Here is a 26441-nt window from a genome sequence, read left to right as displayed (position 1 = left end):
GGAAGTCAAACGTAACATATCCAGTTAGTTCACTTGTCCTTCCCAAGCCTTTCCACTGACTTCCTTTCTCTGTTTCCTTTGCTGTTGTTGATTGCAGTGCCATTTTCCATTTTTCCCATACTGGAATACTTCTACCTGAAATACAAATTTCACATCTAGAGAAGCATGTTATGTTCTGGACACAGACCACCAGAAGTTGTTTCATATATAATATTTTGCACATTTCTCCATTTGTCTCTGTTTTTTAAAAAATAAGGCTCATGTTCATCACTTTTATTTTCCTGATTATCAACACATTGTAGCTTTTTTTGAAATTACCATGTTTTTGATCATTCAGATAAAATTTAAACTGCACTAAAACTTCATATTTTAATTAGAAAAGAAGTTGACAGAATCTTCAGCATGCTTTTTGTAAAGATAGTATGTGCTTGGTTTTTCTGCAGGACAGTGGCGATTATCCACTTACAATGCCTGGACCACAGTGGAAAAAATTCAGATCAAATTTTTGTGAATTCATAGGAGTACTAATACGACAATGTCAATATAGCATCATCTATGATGAATATATGATGGACACAGTGATCTCATTGCTGACTGGTTTGTCAGATTCGCAGGTTCGAGCTTTCAGACATACCAGTACACTTGCTGGTAGGTAGACAAAGCATACAAAATAATCATTACATTATGATAAATCTGTGTGTTGTTATTGATATTTTTTTATCTTTGGAACAATTTATTCAGAGGATATGAATATATATTTTCATATGTGAATAGTTCAGAAAGAATGTATAATTGTTCTGGTTTGAAACAGTACACTTGCACAAATGCTTGGGGGAACTGGTTTTTTGGGGGGAAAGGTGTTGTAAAATATTTTTTGCATATAATTTATTTTTAATCTATTTTCTTACAAAAGAATTACAAAAGCCATAAAAATATAATACCTCTCTTTATAAATTTGTCCTGTATTACATTTTTTATATGAAATTGTACAAACAAACTGAGGAAACTTTTTAATATACAAACATACTTTGTTTTAATTATGGACTAGTCTGTTACTGGTGTACCACTTGGGGAGATGGTTTGTCTGTTATTTCTTAATGTCTATTGAATATAAATATATTTTTGTGTAATGCAAATTATAGAAATTACTACAAATGACAACACTCTGCAAATAAGGTAAATTGGATTGGAACTCATGAAATCAATGTAAAATGTAAAGTAATGTAAATTTAATTAACTTTAAATTAAAGTAATTTGGACGAAGTCAACTTGTCCTTTATTTTGTGAGGAAGTCCAAATGAAAATTTGCTCCATTGCATTCAAAGAAATATATTTCTTTTTTTCCCCCACTCTCACTTTTTTTTAGAAATGAAATAAATGAAATGAATAAACTTTCCTAATCTTATTAATATCCATTGAAATTAATGGTTAGATTCATTCTGGAAAAGAATTGCTGATGATCAGAATGTAAAATAACAATATCCATATTAATATTAGGCAGATTGAATAGAGAAGAAAGTTGTACGTGCAGCCCCATCCCTTTCTTTCTCTCTCATCCATGCATGGCAATCAGAGATTTTAGAATATTGTACAGTACTCATATTTCCTTGAATTTGAGTATAGCTCTCTGTCAAAACCTAAAATAAAGCAGAAATGCAGGTTGTATAGATGCAATTAGGACTTGCATAAACTAAAGCCCTGCATGGATTCTGATGAATCTTGAACAGTTCTGATATCTTTATTATTTGTTACTAATGTCTACATTTTTAATGGGATCCATATTAGAAAATTCTGGGGGGTTTTGCCGTCAGAACTATTGGATATAAGCTTTCAAGATTACATACTAAACTACTTGGCAGACAATAATAAGCCATCTCTGATTTCCATATTGGATCTGTGGAAAACTGCAACCCTTCTAATATTATACATAGGTATTGCCAAGAAGTTGTCTCTTGATTTTAAATTCATTGATATACTGTTATGAGTAAGGCATAATTACAGATTCTGAAAGTAACATCCGTATTTTACCTCAACACAAATAGATCAGAATCTTCGGCTTCTAGTTATTATTAAGCAGATAATTGTTTCAAAAATGCATTTGAGCATGGAAAAGGAGAACTAATTTTGTTTGTATTTTTCCTAGCTATGAAGCTTATGACTGCTCTTGTGAATGTTGCCTTAAACCTGAGTATTCATCAGGATAATACACAAAGACAGTATGAAGCTGAAAGAAACAAAATGATTGGTAAAAGAGCTAATGAAAGATTGGAGCTGCTTCTTCAAAAACGGAAAGAGGTAAATGACTGTTCAGAGTGACTGTCATAGTTTTTCACCTTTAAAAGGCAATTCAGAAAAGATACAATTCACGGTATCTTTACCGTTCAGACCAGCAGGTCCAAAACTATAAAACTGTAAAACTATAAAATTGATTTTTGCATATAAACTGTCCCTTTAATATAAATGAAATTCAATCAGTTTTCAAGCATCATTTAAATAAATGATCCTTGTATCATTCCATATTGGTTAATATTTAACAGAAATACCGCAGCATTTTTGTAATGAATAAGAATTAAAACAATCCTTGTAATTAGATGGTATAAAGCTGCATGATATGTAGTTCATTAAGTTATAATATATTAATAATTTAGATTTTCAAGATTTTACATATTGACATAACACTTCAGATAGGTAAACACTCATCTATATAGTTCAGTGTTACCATTTTAAAATAAAATCTTGTTTATTTACTCAGCATAATAACAGTGAACATTGCTTTGTATTTTTTCTTTCATTTTGGCTAGTTGAGGGAGAAATTTATGTATTTAATTGGACTTGGGCAGTGACTAATTCCAAACCATCCCTACACAGTGAGCAATATAAAAATGTGCATACAATAAGATAAATAAAAAGTGCAGCAAGGAAAATAAACAAATAGCAAATCCAGAGAACTAACTTTAAAACATATGCATTATGTGACAAATATATCTAACATAGGATTCCATTCACTCAATCTCAAGGCCTAAGAGAACAGCCAGGTCTTTAAGGATAAGACAGTAATTACCATACTTTCTGGAGTATAAGATGCACTCCCCCCTAACAGTGGGTGAAAATTGTGGTGCGTCTTATACACTGAATGTTGCCGAAGACCCGTCCACCTGCTGGCCCCCACCCTTCAGCCGTTTTCATCCTCCACGCGTTGTGATTTCGGCCTCCAGATGCTCCATTTTAGACCTGTTCCAAGCTGCAGGGATCGACATAGCACATCACCGTCGATAGTGGCCTCTGTGCGTCACGTTTTCAGCCTCTGCACACCCCGTTTTTGGCCTCTGTGCATCTCATTTTTGGCCGGTTCCCGGCAGCGTGGAATGGTGGCAACGGTGGCAATCCCTGCCTCCTGGAACCAGCAGAAAATGTGATGCATGGAGGCCAAAAACACGACCGATGGAGGGGGCGATGGGCTGTGGCAATCCCCACAGCCTGGAACAGCTGATTGGCAGTATTCCTGGAGGCCGATCCAACTGCCAATCAACTTCTCATGCTGAATCAGAGTGAGATAACGTGCTGAAGCTGACCAGGCTGTTTGCTGTTTGCTGCAAGGACACTAGCCAGATAAATACCAATGGATGCTGTTAGGCAGAGGCAGATTTTTTTCCCCTTGTTTTTTTCCCAAAAAACTAATGTGCGTCTTATACTCCGGAGCATCTTATACTCCGAAAAATACGGTAATCATAGTCTGTCTGGGTTACCAAAATATTATCCTTCATCCATTTACATTTTTGTTAAATATTTTACATGGGCAGTACACAAATATGTGTGCATAGATCAGGCAAGAGGGGAGGAGGATGCAGGGATATTGGAGAGTGTTATTGATTACCTTTGTTCAAGTAATTTTGAATTATATTTTGGCTGGTTTCTTGTGTATTGAATTCACATAACTGCTAGACTTTAGCATTGGAATAGCCCCCCAAATATTGCTATCCCAAAGCTTTGGGTTGATTTGATGGGACAGACAGGCACAGTGAAATTGTTAAGAAATCATTTCATCTCAAATACTTATCACATCCATTACCAGATTCCTACTCACCTGATGATAGTATGGTGTAGTATTTCAGGAATCAGGCTAGAAACTTGGGGACCATGAGTTCTAGTTCTGCCTTAAGCACAAATCCAGTAGGGAGGCCTCGGGCAAAAAGTTTCTCTGAGCCTTAAGACAAATCACTTATGGATTTGCAAAATTCATGAGGTCCAACTGCAGGAACTTGTCCTGGCAGTCTCCAAGAAGTAGGCACTATTGAACGGGAGGGGAGGAAAAAAACACACAATCAGTTTACAACCCGTGAGCTGACCTTTCAAATACTACACAATATGACATTGATGGAATGCAAGATTGTGTCAAATAGATTCATTTGAGTGAGATTGTGGAACGGAAATGGTCCCTTAATGCATTTCTCAAATTAAATTAAATATTCTATCAAGTTATCTAGGATATGGGTAACTATTTATCAATCAAATGACAAATAGTATAATGATGTAATTAGGTAGGATCTAAGTATCTCTTTTTCCATTTTGAGATATTGCCCCAATTATTAATCAGTTATTTAACTCTGCTCAATATTGTATTTAGTTTCTAGCCAAAAATTGAAAGAAGAGCAAGCTGGCATTGGTGATTTTCTGTCCCCACTGGAAGTTCTACTGAAAATGGGCCACACACTCACAAAAGTTTGGTTTCCATGAAAATGGAGTGTTTTCTGTCATATATGGAAGAAAGGGTTTTTTTTGTGATCTGGAATAAAAAATGTTATGAAATGGAAGATATAATTTTTAATCTGCAAATTTAACAGAAAAAGCATTGTATCTATCATCTAAAAAATTCCATTTCACAAATTCAATAGAAGGCAGGTTCAACAGCCATAAAATACAATGCTATTAACATTTCACATAACACTTGACTTTTAGTGTGGCAATATTATAAAATGCCATATACAAAATAATGCATTTCCAATTCTGATAGATTAAACTAAAGCTATTTATCTTTTTGTAGTGAAATATACTTACATTTTCTTTAAAATAATACTTAATTAATTTTTTTGTTTGAAGTTTTATACTCTTTTGAATCTTAAAATTTCTTTGAATATTTAAAATTGTCTTATAAATAAGCTATAGAGGTCATTATTTCAAAATTATTGATTTGGATCACTGATTATTTTTTACTGGGAGGGGTGGGGAAGAGGGCAAGTGATAGATGCAGACAGAAAAAAAGATGTAAGTAGCCAAAATACCATAGATAATTCAGAGTTGGGCACGATGATTTTTAGACTTGCATATGGATAAAATATGGGTCACGGGGAAAATATATACTTTATAAGGGAGAGATGAATTATAAGTTTGTACTTATGATGAAAATTGAAAGTAACTTTTTTAAATATTTCTTTTTTCTTTTCTTTTCTTTTTCTTTCTATATAGCTTTTATTCTTTTTCCTTTACTCTCTCTTCTTTTTGAAGTTAGCTCATATTTTCTTTTACTATTGTAATTAACATTTTCAATAAAATACTTTTAAAAATGAATTTAATCTACTGTAGCCGTGACATTTAGGTTGTTGGAAAAAATGTCCATCTGGGTCTTCAAGTTCCAAGTAGGGAGAAAGACACTGGAAACATGGAAGCTGTTTGGAAAGATGGTTTAATGGTGGACAGGACATGGTTTGAGGTCCTGGGCAACCGAGCACATGGATGTGGGTGGGTGGGTGAGAGAGAGAGAGAGAGCTTTATACTCTCTCTTGGGCTTTGAACTTGCTTCCTGTTCCTGTGAAAGAAACGTATTCTGATTGGTTGTCAGACTCCCATGGGGCCATGCAGGGGTAGTTTTGTAGGTTGTCTTGAGTCCCAGGCTTGGTTGAATCTTGCTGGGTGATGTAATGAAGGGGCTTTGGGCAATTCCTATTATGGCTTAATGGCTTTGTCCTGATTTGGATCTTGAGTGAGGGCTAATCCTATCACCCTGGAGCTGAAGGTCTTTTGTAAATAAGATGGCCCAGTCTTTTGTCTTGTAGATAGGTTGGCACCAGTCATTCTGGAGTTATTAACAAAGGTGGGAGCTGCTTTTCCAAGAGCATGTTTCTCCTTTTCTCATCCAGGGAGGTATAATATTCTACCTTTTTAATATTTCCTAGAATATTTCATTCTTCTAGGAGAGGGGTGGGTGCTAACTTCCTACAAGGTGATGAATAATAAGTATTTCATGTTTATAGTCAGTCTTGATTATGAAAAAATGTTATTAACTGTGTTGATGTGCCCCAGGGCAGTAATTTATTTATGTGTGTAAATAAAAGAATTAAAGTAAGCATATTTAATTGTATTTCAGTTGCAAGAGAATCAGGATGAAATTGAAAATATGATGAATTCCATTTTCAAAGGAATATTTGTCCATAGATATCGGTAAGAGTAAAAAGACATTGTGAATCCTTATTAGCAATTAAAAATAATATTTCCCCTGTCCTGCTTAAAATTTATCAAATAGATGGAATAAAAACTCCAGGCATTGACATTTTATGAGACTGTGTAGTAAAATTGTTAAAATTGTATTTTAAATTGTTGGATTACAGTCAGGGAGGCCCAGGTTCAAATCCACCTATTGTCATGGAAACATCATGATGGCTTTGGGCCAATCATTTCCTCTTAATCCAGGATGCTCCTCCCCCCCAAAGTTGTTATTGTGGAGAAAGTTTGAACAGGGAGTATTATGTATACGGCTTCTGCAAAAGCAGGATATGGAGACTAAGGGATATGCTTAAAACGTCATGGAAAAGATGGATTTTTTTAAAAAAATGCTCTGACATGGGACTTATGGATTGCCTGCTGTGCATTCGAGGAAAGGGTACAAGTACTTTATAGAACTGTAAATTCTTCATTCTTGAATGCTTTAAATCACCTACATGAAATAACTAGTTTCCAATCGTCCTTGCTGATTAGCATTAGAGACAATAAAGGACAAATACCAGTATCATTTAAAGGAGAAAAGTGCTAAGAAAAAAATAAGCATCACATTACTGTAATTCTATGCACAAAACTAAAAATACATTTTCACTCTTTTTTTTATATAGTGATGCTATTGCTGAGATTAGAGCTGTTTGTATTGAAGAAATTGGAGTGTGGATGAAAATGTACAGTGATGCCTTCCTGAATGATAGTTATTTAAAATATGTTGGTTGGACACTTCATGACAGAGTAAGTGCTGCATTTCTGTAAATAATGCTATTTTCATTTTTGATGTGAAAGAAAATATTGCTTTCTCACTTTCTCAGCAATATAGTCTATCAAATCCATTTTTGGTTCATTTATATATAACCATTATTGATAAGCTTATGTCTGCTGCTAATTCTTCCGTCTACTTTTTTTCTCCCTTATTCAATATATGAAAACATCTTCATACAACTGAAGTAATGCATTTTGTGTATATCTGTTCATCCTATTTAAACAAAATATCAATGTTGCTACATTAAAAGGAACTAGATTATTCCTGTCTGTAGTTAGCGGTGTGTTACAACAGTCCTTGATAAACAGAAACAAATATTTAATTGCGAGTGCAACTAAAATTTGTACTTGTTTATAATTTATTCTCTATAAAAGGTATAATGCTTTTTGAAAGAACTTAAATAATATTTTTCTTTTAGATTATAGTACTGATCTGAAAACCTATGATGTTGCTTTCTGCTGAGGTTATTTATAGTCCAATTAAAGTTCTAAATCTTGATCAGCAGACAATTTGGACAGTACTATCTCTGTGTGTCAAATCACTTTTCCTAGAGGATTCAGATCTTGGGGGGGGGGTTCCTTGAAGATTTTGTCTTCTTTTTAAATCCAAAATCAGAAAGGGGACTTTATTTCTATTCATCCAAAATAAGTAGCTTATCATACTATGCCAAATCAGCTATTTGGAAAGTAACATTGCTGCCTTTTTATCCCTATTACTTATCTTCTTGTTTTAAAATTATGACTCTAGCAGCTGACAGGGTGCATGCAAGGAAAATTTTGTTCAGAGGTTTATTTGTTTATATTAAAATATAAAAATTTGAAAGCCAGTGTAGTGGGAACAAAACCTTTTCTGAATCCAAGCCAAAATTGTTATTGGTGATGTCATTATTTTCAGACACATACTGTCATTGTAAAGGCTTGTGTCTACTGTTGCAAATCATTCCAAATATTTAATAAAAAGACAACTAATAAATAAAAAAGATAATTTTGTGTTACAACATATTACTGAAAATAATTTATTAAAATGCTGATACATGCTTTTCTACTGTATTTTATTATACAAAGTAAATTTTAATATTTTTTTTAATTTAGCAAGGTGAAGTGAGGTTGAAATGTCTAAAAGCTTTGCAGAGTTTGTATACCAACAGAGAATTGTTCCCCAAATTGGAGCTATTTACAAATAGATTTAAGGTAAGGGTAAGAGTTATAAAATGCTAAGAAGTTAACTTAAATATAAGTGATCATTCTGGTTGCTGAAAAGAACATTTTATGGCAGTAAATCTTTTAAAATATAACCAATATTTTTTGACTAATACATAGTATAATGTGCTACGCTGCAAATGTGGAATATGTTTTCTTTGAGAAAATTTCTTTGATATATTGATAGATTTCTAAAGCTTATGAACTATATAAATAATAATTATCAGTGATCAAATGTATACATATGAATTGCTACAATGACATAAACTAAACTCTGTCTGGGTTTGTTGGGAGTATTCAGGCACAAGTCTGAAAAATAAATTAGTAGTTGTATAGAAGATGTGATCAGTTGAGATTGTGCTTTCTTTAAATGTTTTTGGCCTGTCGTTTCCTACCTTTTAGTTTGTTTGTTTGTGTCATTAACTCTAACAAACCATCTACAGCAGGGGTCCCCAACCTGTGGGCTGCAGCCCACTACCGGGCCATGGCCTATTCACAACCGGGGAGGATGAGTGGCCGGCTCTTTCCCCCCCACCCCTGCTCTGGGCTGCCAACCCAGAAAGGTTGTGGAACTCTGATTTACAGCATGTGAAGTTACCTTCAGAACACTTCACTGTTTCACCTATAATCTTTGCACAACAGTTTTTATTACCACATTCTCAAAATTGAACTGTAACATTTCTAGCTGCATGAAAGCTTATTTTCTCTGAATGGCAGCTAGGCATATAATTTAAATGACCCAACCAGATGGACAGAGATTGACTTTTCACTGAATCATCGGACACTGAATATGCATCCTTCATAGAATTGCTATTTCTTAATCACTATCTGTACAATCAGAAATCACCTGTTTAGATGATCATTTATTGAGTAATCCTATTTATGTTTAATACTCTATATCCCATTTGTGTGTGTTCTTCCCATTATATAATGATCAGAATACCCAGGTGCTTTTAATTTCAACCAATAGGAACCAGTCTCTTTATTGGGAGAATAAGTTGGTTTAGACAGTGTGATTGGACTGGGAAAAATCTCCAGCTTATGTCATGCCAATATTTCTCCTGTTCCTTTAGTATATAGATGGTGATTTCTAGGTTTTCTTCATTTTTCAGGTTAGACCACAGTTTTAAATGTAAACATTACCCACACCATATAAACCTCTTCTATGAGTAGTTCCCAAACAACTGGGTGTAACAACATTTAAATGAGTCAGCCATCTGCAAAAGGATTCATTTGCATTGAGCAACTAAATCAACCCCTTATCTGAAATTGTGCAGATTCTTTTATTTGAATTTGTGGAGACAGGAGCGTCTTCATAAGTAATTTTGTGGATCCTATGTAAGCATTTGTATTTGTTTCCCACCGATTTATGAATTTCTGTCCTCTATAATGATTCAGGACCATGAAAATTTATAAAATTTATAAAGTCATACTTGCATTGAATATGTGAAAAACATTATTCCACAGAGAAAAGGTTCATTTTAGTAAGTTTTGGAAGAATCCTCATACAACCTAACATTTCCATAGTAGGGCTAGAATTAGCATTACTATAGACATATTCCACACTATAATTTGTTTCAGATGTGATTTAAACTTACATTTTTCCCAAAGCGTGCTTTTTTCAAGAGGCAACTAGACTTTCTGATTTTTCTTTGAAGACGTTTTGCTTCTCATCCAAGAAGCTTCTTCAGCTCTGACTGGATGGTAGGGAATGGAAGGATTCGTCTTCAAAGAAAAACAAGAAAGTCCAGTTGCCTCTTGAAAAAAGCACCTTTGGGACAACCATGACCTGGACTTCTGTCCTAACCTTTTTATATCTATTAATATCTATAGTACTATGGCATAAAGCAAATGGCTACTTTGTTCAAAAACACAGCTCATTACTTTTAAAGAACTATATTAATTTAATTTTTTCTTTCACTATAACTAAAACTGTTTAGTTCAAAGAGATTTTGTTCATATATTTGACAAGAAAATCTGTAAAATGTCCAATTTTAAGGGGGAGAGCAGTAACTACAAAGCCCTTGTTATCTGTTTTTACATAGAGTTAAAAGACAAATTCTAATTAACTTGATTTTTTTTTTTTTTTTTTTTGCTTTAATTTATATGCCGCCATTCTCCGGAGACTCAGGGCGGCTTACAATGCGTTAAGCAATAGCCTTCATACTTTTGTATATTTATACAAAGTCAGTTTATTGCCCCCACAATCTGGGTCCTCATTTCACCTACCTTTGAAAGGATGGAAGGCTGAGTCAACCTTGAGCCTGGTGAGATTTGAACTTGCAGTAATTGCAAGCATCAGATGTTAATCTGTTAATAACAGTGCTTTAGTCCACTGTACTACAGGCTCTTCCTGATTAATGTGGGATTATATTCTAAATTTACATAGAGCGATTTTAACTGCTCACTTTATTTGTATTAGAAAAAAATTAATGTTAAATTTATAAAGTATATGTTATCTTTTAAAACATTCTGTTTTTTAAAAGTGATATAAAATTATAATATTAGTACTACCATGTGTATCTTACATCCCCAGATGACATAGTGACAACAGCAATATATATAAGAATTAATTAAAAAATCAACACAATAAAAAGTAGGGATCTGAAATCTAAAAATATACATTTTGGAGTTAAATAGACATTGACATAATATAATAAGAGTGTTTTGTAGCATACATTGGTGAATTGATGGAACCAATTTATATATTTATTTTCCTGGAATTGAGTGGCAATTATGTAAAACCAAGAAACGATTAAGTTTATTTAGGGAGGTGCCCACAAGTCAGCCAGGTACATACATGCAATAACCCCTAAGCATTCTTTCAGGTTTGGAGCTAAAGCATAATATATTGCAAATTAAAATCTAACGTAATGTAATATAATTAAAACAAATCTGTATTAATTTAATTATTAAAATTAAAAGACCAACTTAAAAACAGGGACCTGACTATTTGTGAAATATATCTGTAGAGAAAATATATTCCATGTGATTATTAGACAAGGGGTTCTTCACCACTTGCTAAGATCATTATGTAAAATCTACACAGAAAGTTTATATGATATATTGTATTTATTTTTGAATAATTTCATACTGAATACTGAGTAACATACACCTGTGGCTCTGGAGCCTCATGTGGCTCTTTCACCCCTCTGCTGCAGCTCCCTGTCATTCAAAATATGCATCACAACCGCCGGTGTGTGACACCAGCCGGCACGTGATTTATTGAGCTTTTCAATAAAGCTTTTCAACCCCCGGTTGAAAAGCTCAATAACCATGGATAAATCCAAGAAAAGAAAAATTTCAGAAGAAAATAGAATGTTTAATTCAACTACATATGCTAGTTTTGTGGCCGCTCAAGAAATAGTCAGGCACAGGAAGGTTTTTGTGGCTCCCGGTGTTTTCTTTTCTGTGGGAAACGGGTCCAAATGGCTTTTTGTGTTTAAGGTTGCAGACCCCTGGGTTATGTGGACATCACCTATGATGTTTTTTATTTCTTCTGCCATATATAAGTTTTTTTTAAGCATTATTTCATGTAATACATTATATAGGAATATTTCATGCATTGTTTTGGAAGAAGTTGCTTATTAAATGTGTATATATTATGATTCCAATTTCTTCTGGAAACATGTTACATTCTATCATTTCAGGATCGCATTGTATCAATGACACTTGATAAAGAATATGATGTTGCAGTAGAAGCCATTCGGTTAGTCACACTTATACTTCAGTAAGTATGTTTTAACATAGTAGAATTTCCATTCAGCAGCAATATTTTATGCTAACAGTACATTCTCCATCATGTGACCAAAGATGGTTCATTGCTTTATTTACACATTGATGCACTTCTTGAATTATATTTGTACTACACTATTTTTCAATTCTATTTGCTCATTTAGCCTTTAGATACCACTTTTTAGCATAACTAAGGATCACTGAGAACATTAGGAATATATATATATATATATATATATATATATTCCCAGGCTTCCGGCTGACGTTACAGCGGTATCGGACATGAGGAGCAAGTCTCCGCGTTCCCATGCCGAGTTCTTCCTGTTGGAGGGCTCCAAAAGGAGCTAAAGCCACCCTGTAGAGGTGATGAAGAAAAGAGGGGCGCCCTGTAGTTCAGGGAGAGCAGCACTCTCCTGCTGGACTTAGGGCTTCTTCCCTCTCCCTCAATGAGAAGAAGCAGCCATCATGGCTGCCACAAAGCTGGGACAGCTGAGGCAACAAAGAAACGTGCAGGAGAAGTGCAGATGAACAGTGATTGGAGCTGGGTGAGAAGATTCCTTTTTATTTAGGCCCTAACTTTAAAGAAAATAAGAAAGGAAAATCCAGGAAAAGAAACGCCTAGAACTATTTTTTAAAGTGGCGAACTACCATAGAGAGAAAAATCCTAGACCCGAAAGAAAGGAACTAAGGGGACAAAAGCTAAATACCCTTTAAAACAGAAAATTGGACTTTTAAATTGGGCAGGCGTTGTTTTGGAAAGACATTAAAAATGCTGGACTATCTATTTGAATTTACTTGACTTTGCTTCCATAAACTGAACTAAATTTGGATTAATTAAATCTATAAGACTTGAAACAACGCTAAAACCTAAGCTGGTGAATGGAATATACCAGCGCCATCTACTGGTGAATGGAATATACCAGATCCCTACAAGTTTAGAAAAAACTTTTTGATGAGAGAAATAAATAACATTCATTTGGAGGATTGTGGTGACATTTACTATTCTATAACTAGTTACTTTATGATTACTGGAGACTCTATTATGAGAATAAGGAAGACTTTTTAAGTAAAGCAAAGTTATTTTTGACCTGCAGAAGCTTCCTGGACTACTTAAATGGAATTGATTAATAATCCTGAGATATAAAGGACTGTGATTACTGAACTTTCTGAGGAGTAACATTGGATTGGAATATATTGCTTTTGGACTTGAGTAAGAGCAGGACTTATTAAATTAAGATGCTCCATCAGGGGGAAAAGGAGTGAGATTTCAAGAGAAATGGCATTGATGTTTCAAAGATTAGGGGTACTATGGAAAAGTATCACAGAGAGATAAAGTACCTAATGCAAGGCATATATGGGAAAATAGAAAATATGCTACAAGTGGTGGTGAACAAAGGTCAAAGAGTCCAGAAAAGAGAGGAGATAGCAGAAAGAAATGAAGAAAAGACAGAATGGACAAACCAGCAAACAAAGCAAGAAGATGGGAAGAAGATGATAAAGATAATAATGATTGATGAAATAAACCAAGGGAAAAACACTTTAAGAGATTTAAAAATGGAATTGGATAACCGGGAGTATATTTTTCAAAGGATATTCTTGAGACCTGGCAGTTTAGGAGGATAGAGATGAGAGAAATATTCAGTCTGAATGGTGAAGATAGAGATATTGATAGAGATAAAGATCCAAGAGAGGAGTATAGGAGGCAAGCCAAAAAACGAATAAGAATTGAAGTATTAAAACGGGCGAGAGATGATGGAGTTATATATGTATTCTAATATAATGCTTGTCTGATTAGAAATTTGAATAGAGATAGAAATAAGAATACAAACTTTCATATGAAGCAATAGTTAGATGGAAAGATTGGAGGTTGAAAAAGGGTACTTGAATGGCGTATTGTGACTTTGAACAACTAAATAATGAAGGGCTATGCCTTATATAAACATGTGTATTAATATTAGGATTAGCAATAGTGATCTGATTAGAAGTTAGAATAGAGGTAGAAATAAGAAATAGGAGGAATATTAGCAGATATATTTTTTTCTTTTTATATAATAGAATATAAGTAATAATTTGATGGAAAAGATTAGAGGGGGAAGGATGGCATTACCATGTATTCTTACAACATTATTGGCATTAAAATGGAATATTGAAATATTGAATAATTACTTTTAAAAAACCATGTATATTAATACTAGGATTATATGTTTGATTAATATAATAATTATTATGATTATCATTATTAATATTTGTATCAAAATGAATTATACCCAGGGGCCACACTGTTCATGTATTGATATTGATGTATATTTAAAAATAAAAAACTAATAAAACACACACACACACACACACACACACACACACACACACATATATATATATGTGTGTAGGTCTTTGGTTATTCGGGTCTTCTCCCACGTAAAATTGGAAGTGTCTTGGCGACGTTTTGACGAAGTTTGAAAGTTTGATGCAGCTGTGGTCTGGCTTCTGGTCCTTGGTCGTGGCCACGCAGTCCACGCAGAAAGCAGACTCAAACCCACAGTGATAATGAGCCACGACCAAGGACCAGAAGCCAGACCGCAGCTGCATCATTAGCCACTTTAAACCCCTCCAATCCATACATGAAGCAGACTGACACCCACCATGAAGAGCTCGCATGGCCACAAACACGAAGCCAAACAACAACAACGCAGCTCACCAGCTCAAATCCCCCTGCAACTCAGACTAAGCTGAGCACAACCAAGCCCCCACCCAAACAGAACACACCCCCATCCAATCAGAGCACAACCAACCCCCCATCCAATCAGAGCACAGCCAAGCCCCTAACCAATCAGAACACACCTCCACCCAATCAGAACACAGCCAAGTTCCCACCCAATCAGCTCACACCCCCACTAGCAGTTAAAAGGAAGAGACAGCTGCGATCTCACATTGCTCCTGGAAGCACGAAGCCGAGAACACCAGCCTGAAGATGACGAATGAGACTTCGTCGAAACGTCGCCAAGACACTTCCAATTTTACGTGGGAGAAGACCCGAATAACCAAAGACCTATATATATATATATGTTTTCTTAAGTTTTCACGGGCGTGTATATGCAAAAAATTAAAATTATTTGTGAGGGATGATGGTGTGAGTGTGCGTTCAGGTAACGATTTGTATGTGTCTTCTTTTGGTAAACACTGTGTCCTAGGGTGCCATCAGGACACAGTGTTTACCAAAAGAAGCCACATACAAATCGTTACCTGAATGCACACTCACACCATCATCCCTCACAAATAAGTTCAGTGGCAAAAACTTTAATCACTAGAACTAAACGTCTAGCAGATGAGGCACATGTACAAACAGAGTTTAAGACCCTCACAGAAGTATTAATGGAAAATGGGTTCCACGAAAATAGAATTAGAACTAAAATCCAGCAAGGGACAGTAGGACAGAGCAAAACCCAAGAAGAAGAACAGAATATGGGAACTGCCATCCTGCCCTATATAAAAGGGACCACCGACAAAATTAGTAAGATATTACAGAAACAAAAAATAAAAACAGTGTTCCCGTACAGATAGAAAAATATCGATGATGATGAGAAATCCTAAGGATAAAATTGAGTTGGAAAACCAGGGGATATACGAAGTGCCATGTACCTCCTGTCAGTCATCTTATATTGGACAGACAAATAGACGAATAAGTGTACGTTTAGAACAGTGGGTCTCAACCTTCCTAATGCCGCGACCCTTTAATACAGTTCCTCATGTTGTGGTGACCCCCAACCATAAAATTATTCCTAAGATCATTGAAAATATGTGTTTTCGGATGGTCTTAGGCGATCCCTGTGAAAGGGTCGTTCGACCCCCAAAGGGGTCCCGACCCACAGGTTGAGAACCACTGGTTTAGAAGAACATAAAAATGCAGTGAGGAAAGAAGAGCAAACTTCTTCTTTGGTACAACACATGAAGGCCACGGGACACAATATTGATTTTAATAAAACCAGAATAGTGGCGACAGAGGAACATCTCAACAAAAGAATAATCAGGGAGGCCATCGAAATTGAAAAGAGGCCGCAGAATATGAACAGACGAGACGACGCCTCTAGGTTATCAAGTATTTGGGGACCTGTACTGAGAGAAACTCGTGTGTTAACATCAGAAGAGAGGCAGAGATTCCAACAAGCAACCAGTGGTGTTGTAAGGCCTGCCAGAATTCTTCCCTCTTTGCAGAGGGTGGCTAGCAATAGGGAGAGAGAGAGGATCGAGCCAGAAGACAGGCTGAGATGACCAGGCCATCCAGACAGCTTCTCTTTGCTCCCCACTCCCCTTTCCAGAGTGATTCATTTGGCTTCACCCACAGGTTCTTCACCAGCCTGAGAGCCAAACCAACCATAGCCAGGCTGCCCAGCCACAGGAACAAGCAAAACAGATCTCGCTGATTTCTGGCTTTGGTGCTTGCCAGAAGGGAATCATTATACCATATAAACATAACATCAATAATCTGAATGAAGAATATTATTACAAATACCTGGGCATCCTTCAGGCTGACCACATAAAACATACTTAAGAAGAAGGTAAGTAGTGAATACATAGAAGAGTGAAGAAGATCTCAAAGTCTGAACCCAATGACAGAAATACCATCAAGGTGATTAACACCTGAGAAATTCCAATCATTAAATATACATCTGGAATAATGGACTGGACTGAAGCAGAAGTAAAAGTCCTGGATAGGAAGACCAGAAAAATAATGACAATGAATCATTCCTTTCGTCTTTGCAGCAATACTGACAGACTCTACTTACCAAGGAAAATAGATGGGCATGTAATGTTTCAAGAACACCAGACAGTTGAAGAGAAAAGGCAATTGGAAGAATATATGAAAGATACAGTAAAGAAGATGCACTGAAGCTAGTAATGATGAAAGCTTACCGAATACCAGAGAGTATTCCATACCAATCTAGCTGACAAGAAAGGCCAAACGAAGAATAGAAATGCCTCCTCTGCAACAGAAGCTAAATAAACAGTGGACCACCTACATATCTGCTGCAAGCACAGACTGAATATAAACAACAGTATAACAAAGTAGCAACAGTGGTGCATTGGGTATCTGCAAGAAATGCCACTTGCCTTCAAGCAAGAACTCTGGGACCACAAAATAGAGCAATAGAAAATGAAGACAGTAAAGCGCTCTGGGATTTTTGAATAGAACAGAACAGAATAGACAGGCACCTGACACTTAACTCCCTAGACTTAACAATTATTGATAAGAAAGACAAAAAATCTATAGTAGACATGGCAGTATCTGGTGACTCCAGAGTAGGAGAAAGAACTGGAGAAGACAATAGAATGTAAAGACCTTCAAATAGAAATAGAATGACTATAGCAAAAGAAAGCAAAGGTAGTACCAATAAGAATAGACACCTTGAGTGCAATCCCAAAACAACTGGAGCACCACTTGAACACCATTGACACTGACAAAATCACTATACAGTAGTGGTCAAAATTGTGGAAACCTTTTGGGAAAAGTGTATTTTTGAGGTTTAATAACCATTTTCTTTTAGTAGTATCATAAAATTATATATCAATGGAAAGATAATTTAATCAAGAATGTAATTCAACAAAGTTTGTTCAATTATCTGTATTCTATGAAAAGCTATAGCCAAATAACCAGAAAAAAGGAAGCACAACTTGCTTAGGTTGATATCAGGCAGCTTTCCTTCATCTGATTGTAGCCAATGAGCATGAGTGTTTAGAGAGCCAATCAGGTGTCATCTTGTTTTGGCAATGAGCCAATCAGATCACATAGGATTTATTGATGTCATATATTGAAGCTGAGAGGGCATTTGTCAGTATGTTATGTGATCACTATCAAGTTGGTTGCGTTTTTTTGTGTTCTTTCATATAGTGAACTTGTAAAACGTAATAAAATTAAAGTAATGGTGCAAAGAGTTGACTGATCGCCCAGAAAGCGATGTAAAATAGTATTATTAAGTGAGCAAGCTACAGTTATAAAGAAATTAGAAGAAAAATTGGTGGAAACTTAACCAAAGGTGGCATTTCTAAGTTTTTGAAGAGGTATAAGGAGACTCAGTCACTACAAAACCACACTGGCAAAGGCAGGAAAAGGTGCACAACAGCAAGTGATGATAGAAGAATTAAGAGACTGTGCCTATGTGACAGAAGAAAATCATCTGAGTGTATACAAGATGAAATGGTGCAATGCAATGTGAAGTTGAGTGCGAGGACTGTTCGACGCAGACTGCAGGAATTTGGCCTAAAATCTAGAATTCCATTAAAGGCCACTTTTATCTCTCAAACAAAGGTTGAAAAGTATTACATTCTTGATTAAATTATCTTTCCATAGATATATAATTTTATGGTACTACTCCCAAAAAAAGTGATATTATTAGTCATCAAACCTCAAAAATACATTTTTTCCCAAAAGTTTTCCACAATTTTGGCCACTAGTGTAAATCAATTGTAAAAGGCAGTTTTACTTGGTACATCTTATATCCTGAAACAATACCTTTATTGTTAAACAACAAGATCTGCTTACCCAGTTCTTTGGGGAGGACTCAATAGGTGGATAAAAATGCCAAATCCAGTCTATAAACATCTGGCTGAGTATGCATCCAACCATCATAATAAAACTTGTACTCTAACCAACTCTCATTGATTCACAACAATCAAATTATAGTTCCATTAAGAATAAAATGAAAGGAAAAGAAAAGAAAAAAGAAAAAATATGGCCAAGTATGATATACAGATGGAATTGAGGGAAGGCTCTCACTTTTTCACCAAAGGCCTGGTCTGTCCTTCAATTTTGAAAGATCAGAGCTTGATTATTCAATCTTGATCATAATATAGATAGAACCGTATTGCCACCAAGATGCATCCTTGCCTGACATATCTGCTGTAATTTTTATCTAAAAGATAAAGTCAAAAGCAAATCTGAAATCAATAAAAGCTGCTGGTAGTACAGATCCTGGCCTAAAAGTATATTTTTTGTCAGATACTAAAAAAATAAAAGTGATCTAAGACTGGGCACTAGAACCTGCTTGCCTGTTTTCTGGTTCAACCCAATTGGACAGTTTATTATGAAAATGTTTAGCATGCAATTTGCTAAGGAAGCTATTTAGTTACCTTTTTTAAACATTGGAACTCTCCTTTGCAATCAGTGCCTTATTGTCTGTAAATATAAGTAAGGAGATAGGACAAAAGTCCACCAATCTAGGTTACCCCAAATAATTTCAATATTGATAAAGTAATTGCCTTGAGCTTTGCCATGCCTAAGTTGTTTAACAACATATTTTTAAGTCGGTTGCTGTTGTAAAAAAAGAAGAGAAAGAAAGGCTGGTGGGGGAGAGGGGATGGAGGAGTTGTATGTTCAGATGTGAAAACAAACCTGTATTCTTACACCAAGAAGGCAAAATTACGTGATACTGACTTTGTATTTTTTAAAGCAGTGATTAATTCCTTCCTAGTCTCATCGTTCATAATCAAACCAAAGTTGGGCAAAGCCTCTAGTATTTAGTTTTTTTTACACTCATTTAGTTGAGTAGTACTGACTGGAAAAGTTAATTCAATTTATGGTACTCGACATAATTGTGTCTACAGGCCACCCTTCAATTATGGTAAATCAAATTTGGGAGACTTCCCCAGAGGTTTTTGTACCTCTGCTGTACTTTACTCCCATCAGCTTTTTAAAACTTCATACTTTAGAGAAAGGTGTTAAGATAAAATTAGTTTTTCATTAGTTTTCAAAATTATTTGCTATGATATCTGCAATTCATAACAATTTTTCCCTTGTTGAGGCTTGATATTGGAATAATAACCCCAGGTTCTATATGAGCTTTGTTCATTCATGGATGTTCATCACTAGACAAGTTTAAGGAGTGTTTTATATTGGTAACACACATCACAGATATATATTTTACATGATCTTAATTTAAAACTAAAATGAGTTGTTAGTTACAGCATATATTTTGATGTAGTTTAAAATTTTAGTCTCAGGTCAGACAGATTTATTTTCTGAATTCATTGGATACTTCCGGTTAGCTTGCATATAAATGGCATACAGAATGTTCTCTTCATAGAACAATATTTATTTAGGAAAGCAAACTCGGGTTCATTTTGTAAAAATATACTCTGAAGTACTCTGGATCCAGACAATGCTTGAACAGAGCTCAGTTCATGGAAATGATGTGCCTAATTCCTGCTTCAGGGAAGAACAATTTTAGATGGACATGCATCCTATAACAGCCCTAAAAATCTCTCGCAAACTAAGTAATATGGGAAATAGTTTGAAGGACTCTGGAAGTAATAGAAAATTGATGAAAATCCGTTCTTTTCTTTCTAGTAATGAACCTGCACAGGCTTCAATGCTCTTTCATTAATAGAAGAGCATCTTTCATGATCATTTTGGATTAATGAGTATCTTTGATTGTATACTTGGATTTACATATGGATAAATAAAGTATTATGGTCTCATAATAATTTTTGCTTGGAATATACTTTTAGTGTAATATGTATGGCATATTTCAATGCCTGCTGTCCATATAAAAACCTGGACTAAAGCCTGTCAATTTTTCATGAGGCCTACTTTAATTTTGAAGATACTATTTATTCTCAGGGTAACTTAACAAGGATGGTAACATTGAGTAGTTTTCTTGAACTTAATGTGTTATTTCTTCATTCAGTGGAAGTGAAGAAGCTTTGTCCAATGAAGACTGTGAGAATGTTTATCATTTGGTATATTCGGCACATCGGCCTGTTGCTGTAGCAGCAGGGGAATTCCTTCACAAAAAGTAAGCCTGTATTCACTGTCTGAATATTAATGTTTCAATGGCTAACCATTGTTTAAAGCTGTTTGTTTTCAGGTTAGTTTTTGTTTGACATATCACCTTAGAGATGCAATATATAGATGTTGCTTCGTATTAAATAGTTAGTTTTGAGTGAGACCCTTTATATGCACAGTTGAACTCCCTTGACTCATTAACAGTCCCAGTGATAGCCCTGGATAGAATTGCCCTCTTTCTGAAAAGCAGATCTAGAACTTGAGAGTTGTCCTGGACTCAGCCCAAAATGGATTAATTCAGGTTATTTACCCTAACTAGGATGCAGCACCAGTTGTGGTGATATCCAGACTATGAGACTGTTAAGACCAACTATGTCATATCAATAAATGCTGAGATGATAGTAACTTGCTTCACAAATGGCTGGCTGGAAATTGCAATTGATATACAATATGGTTTCCACTACTGTAATAATAAAGATATTCCAGTCTCTGAATTGGTTACAGATTTCCAAGAGCAGTGAGTAGAGTAGAGTGGAATAGAATAGAATAGAATAGAATAGAATAGAATAGAATAGAATAGAATAGAATAGAATAGAATAGAATAGAATAGAATAGAATAGAATAGAATAGAATAGAATAGAATAGAGCTGGAAGGGACTTTGGAGGTCTTCTAGTCCAGCCCCCTGCTTAACCAGGAGAACCTATACTATTTCAGATAAGTGACTGTCTAGTTTCTTCTTAAAAACCTCCAGTGATGGAGTGCCCACGATTTCTGAAGGCAAGCTATTCCACTGGTTAATTGTCCTCACTGTTAGGAAGTTTCTCCTTAAGTCCAGGTTGCTTCTCTCTTTGGTTAGTTTCCAACCATTGTTTCTTGCCTGCCCTCTGGTGCTTTGTAAAATAATTTGACCCCCTCTTCTTTGTGGCAGCCTCTCAAATACTGGAATACTACTATCATGTTGCCCCTAATTTTTCTTTTCTTTAGACTAGCCAAATCCAAATCCTGCAGTCGTTCATATGTTATAGTCTCCAGGCCTTTGATCATCTTAGTTGCTCTTCTCTGAACTTTTTCCAACATCTTTTTTTAGTATGGTGAATTCAGAGGGCTTTTTTTAAAGTCTCTGATCTGGGACAACATATCCATTCAACAAAACATTTGTTTGTATTTATCATTTATAAATTGGGAAATTAGAGTCACAATTTGCAACACTTTCCCCATATGAACAAAATATAAGAAAGCAAAGATATAAAAGATATCATTTTGTTACTTATTTATTATTGGTTAAAAAAATCATTATTAACTACTAACAGTTCCACAGCATTTTTAATGTACCTTTATACTACAGATTATGACAAGTGGAATGCTTGCTATTTGAAATGCTTGCTATTTGAAATGCTTGCTATTTGAAATGCTAGTTATGAATCCCAGAATAAAAAACATTACAGTTAATCCTCCTTTAACAACTATTCACAGTTATGTGATTTAAAAAGTAACTTTGTAACTAATCCTTAGCATCTACAATCCTGGAAAGTTTATAAAACCAAAAAGATAAAGTAAGATCATAAGCAGAGTCAGTTCAATTAGTGCCCATTTGTTGAACAACCAAGTTGCCTGTCCCAATTGTGATCACCAAACCAGGATTATTTATAATCCTCATTAATCGTATCTGTTAACTGATGATAATGTCGTAGTGATGTGGGTGATGGTGATTATCATGATCATATACTTTTTACTGGCAGATTTGAGTCATTGAATGCTGATTTTCTGTACTCTTCAGCAACCTTTTATGGATTTACAAATTGTTCATCTTTGTTAGTTTATAGAATAAGGACCCGTCAATTAAACCAACAATGAATGACTAAAGATCTCCTTGCATTCTGCCTTTTGATGGCTGATTTGTGTTTGCACATATAATATGTCTGCAAATTTGTCATATTTTATTCACTGATTTACCTTGTTTTAATCTATAGGAACAACATTCTAAATAAAGGACTCTAAAAGTTTGGAATGTGATCTTTATTTTATAAATTACTCTTTACTATTGTGAATTATTTCATTATTCAGGGTTTCTGAGTGGGAATATGGTATAATATGGTTTCAGATGTGGTGGTGGTTCAGAAAAGAATGTCTAGACCACTAGAAACCACTTCCAGTTTAATTACTTATTTATTTATTTTGTCGCATTTCTATGCCACCCAACTCCCAAGGGACTCTTTATTTTATATATAGTTCAGAGGATTAAGTTCAGAAAATACCTCAACGACCCAAGAATAATGAGATAATGAGATAAAGAATAATGAGGCATAGTCCTGGGAAGAACCAAAACAGTTTTAGTATTTTAGTTTTTACCCTGTCACATTTGTATTATTACAATCCCACATTTGATAAGATAAACATACATCTAATCTGTTTGCCATAGGATGAACCCAAGAATACCCATTAATGTTAGACAGGATGTATTAGAACACTTTTCAAAAGGCTGTTGAAAGCCAAAAAAACAAACACCCCAACTAAACCCAAAGAGTTTGTTAATTTCCCTTGTGTTTTACTTTGAATTTTCTCCCAAAGGAAGGCTGTGATATTGCTTATAACCAATAAGTGATATAAGTCACATTTTATATTCTGTAAACTTAACATTCTGATAGACCAAGAAGTATTACGTCTATCTTCATCTTGATCTTCACATTTTGTTTTATATTTCCGTCTGTAAAATATAATTAAAATATTTACAATTTCAAACTGGACCACCATTTTAATATTCCAGATGGAGTATTTATAAATTATTTTTCAATTTTTCACCAAGTCTTTCTTTCTCTTCTTTGCACATCTTTTTTATATTACTTTTATAAAGTGTCTTTTATGGGGAATTAGCAGAGCAGTATTAAGATTCTTATCATTTGTAATTTTAACCATGAGTAGTGTTCCACAGTTTAAGTTCCATAAGCAAAAAAAAAAAGTGTGGTTTGGGTGATATTTGCATATTATCTTTATTTGACTGGAGAAAAATCTTTATGTGCTAGTAAATACTTCCCTTTGTTGACTCAAATGAAGAAATACATTTGTTGCTAGAGCATTGCATTAAAAATGGACAAAAAATATTAAAATAAAAGGTGTTCTCTTTTTATAGACTATTTAGTCGGCATGATCCTCAAGCAGAGGAAGCACTAGCCAAGAGGAGAGGACGGAATAGTCCAAATGGAAATCTTATTAGGATGCTGGTTCTTTTCTTTCTTGAAAGTGAGGTAAAATTAATTTATGTTCAATTTTATTTAAACTGATCAGTTTTAACAACTTTTTTCAATTAGCATTATTTTAGACAAATTCCTTGTGTGTCCCATCACATTGGCCAGTATCTTCTCTTCTCTTCTCTTCTCTTCTCTTCTCTTCTCTTCTCTTCTCTTCTCTTCATCCCCATCCCCATCCCCATCCCCATCCCCATCCCCATCCCCATCCCTATTCCTATTCCTATTCCTATTCCTATTCCCATCTATTTCTAGTTCTATTTAAATCTATTTATTGTGGCTAAAAATCTGTTACCAGGGACTAAGCCTTATGGTAAAATCTGAGTATATTTTGATCTCCAGAATTACTACAAATATTGGAAGTCACCAGTTTAATTTCATTATTATAAAATAACATCATTTTAAACTATAAGTTTAAACTACAAGTGAAAATGTTTAAATAAAGCCTTTTGTTTGCAACTTGGTTCTAAATCTTAAATAATCTTAAGACTTTTCATACTTTGTAACTTGAAATAAACAAGTTTTTTATAATGAACATATTACAAACTTGAACAGACCACTGAAATATAGTAAGTCACCTTATTAATTATAATGCTATTGGGAAAAAATTATAAATTAGAACTATGCATGTGTGTTAACAGGGTTATGCAAGATCATATTAAATACTGTATAGAAAGCAAGAGAGGAAATGATCTTGCTTTAGATTTTTACAATTAAATCTGTATTTTTTTCTGATATAATGCATGTCCTACTAATTAAAAAGCGACTTTAAAACTGAATATGTTTTTCTGTTACTTTTTACAGCCTTTTATTATATGCCAATAAGTTGAATTCACTTTCTGGTATTACATTACCCACAATTCTTTAGTGCAGCATCAAATGCATTTTCAGATATCTGACTTAAATTTATGCGGTTACAAAATATGATAAGGTGCTAGATCACAAAGGTAGCAGATATGAATATTTTTTAAAATTATCTTAGGATAGGATTTCAGTACTATATTGCAACTGCTAAACTATTCAAAAATATAATCTTTAATTTGTATTGTAATGACCATTTAAATTAATTACCACATTTTTTAAAGAAAAGAAATCTCTTCGTGGATTGAAAACTAAGTAGACTTGCATTTCATCTGAAAGTGGAGTATTGTATATTTTGCAAAACTGAGACAATCTGAAATTAAAATTGTACTATTAGTCTACAAAGAGATGAAGATCAAACTGAACTTGTTAGTAAGCATGAGAATGATACTTGAAATGTATTTTAATGTGGTTACGGAACAATAATAGAATCTTGAAAAGATGTCAGAGTAGGGGTGAAATGCTCCCAGTTAGGACCAGATCGCCCGATCCGGTAGCAATGGAGGCGGGTGGTTTGGAGAACCAGTAGCAAAAATCCCTGCCCCCACCCCCATGCCCAACTGAGCCGCACAATCATCAGAGGCTTTTTTTTTTTTTTTACTTTTAAAAGCATTTTTTCTACAACCTCTTTGGCTGAAAAGTTTTTTAAAAAAGCCTCTGATGATCGCGTGGCTCAGCTTGGATCGTCAGAGACATTTAAAAGAAAAAATCCCTTTTTTTCTTTTAAATGCCTCTGACGATCCAAGCTGAGTTGCCTGATCGTCAGAGGCATTTAAAAGAAAAAAAGTCTCTGCTGGGATCGTCAGAGCCTTTTGAAAGCATTTTTTTACAATCTCTTCGCTGAAGAGGTTGTAGAAAAAATGGTTTTAAAAGTAAAAAAAAAAAAATTGGCCATGCCCACCCAGTCACATTACCCCCTACCACCAAGCCACACCCACAGAACCGGTAGTAACAAATTTTAGATTTCACCACTGGGTCAGAGCCTCTCTCCATTTTAACTTACAACTAATCCAACCAAGGCAGAGTCGCTTTGACTTCGTTTTTAATGTTTTGTACCTTCCCAAGACTCAAATATCTTTTCTGTAACAGCTCAACATTTTACCCTCTCTGAATAAGACTCAAATTCCTTCCCATTTTTTTTTACATATTCTTACATAATGTTGCAAATAATACTACAAGTAGGTCTGTGAAAATGTCTATAAAGAGTTTTGCTTGCTTTTAATTTTTAGTTACATGAACATGCTGCTTATTTGGTGGACAGTTTATGGGAAAGCTCTCAAGAATTGTTAAAAGACTGGGAATGCATGACAGAATTGTTACTAGAAGAACCTGTCCAAGGGGAAGAAGGTACTCATCAGATTTACTTATTTGATTA

The 26441-nt window shown here is 34.7% G+C and overlaps 1 protein-coding gene across 17 annotated transcripts in view; it reads left to right on the top strand.

The window, feature by feature from the left end:
* STAG1 (STAG1 cohesin complex component) overlaps window positions 1–26441 on the top strand; it is a 192791-nt gene that overhangs the window by 134729 nt on the left and 31621 nt on the right. For all 17 annotated transcript variants that reach the window (XM_060682836.2, XM_087872159.1, XM_087872154.1 and 14 more), the window contains 9 exons: window positions 444–648; window positions 2144–2295; window positions 6362–6435; window positions 7101–7224; window positions 8344–8442; window positions 12102–12181; window positions 20865–20972; window positions 24091–24205; window positions 26296–26413. In XM_060682836.2, coding sequence (XP_060538819.1) covers window positions 444–648; window positions 2144–2295; window positions 6362–6435; window positions 7101–7224; window positions 8344–8442; window positions 12102–12181; window positions 20865–20972; window positions 24091–24205; window positions 26296–26413 — 1075 coding nt within the window. The remainder of the gene's footprint in view (window positions 1–443; window positions 649–2143; window positions 2296–6361; window positions 6436–7100; window positions 7225–8343; window positions 8443–12101; window positions 12182–20864; window positions 20973–24090; window positions 24206–26295; window positions 26414–26441) is intronic.

The sequence above is a fragment of the Pantherophis guttatus genome, chromosome 6 (assembly GCF_059756535.1).
Source record: "Pantherophis guttatus breed Tessera chromosome 6, ASM5975653v1, whole genome shotgun sequence".
Classification (NCBI taxonomy): domain Eukaryota; kingdom Metazoa; phylum Chordata; class Lepidosauria; order Squamata; family Colubridae; genus Pantherophis; species Pantherophis guttatus.
This window is presented reverse-complemented; position numbering and strand designations above follow the sequence as displayed.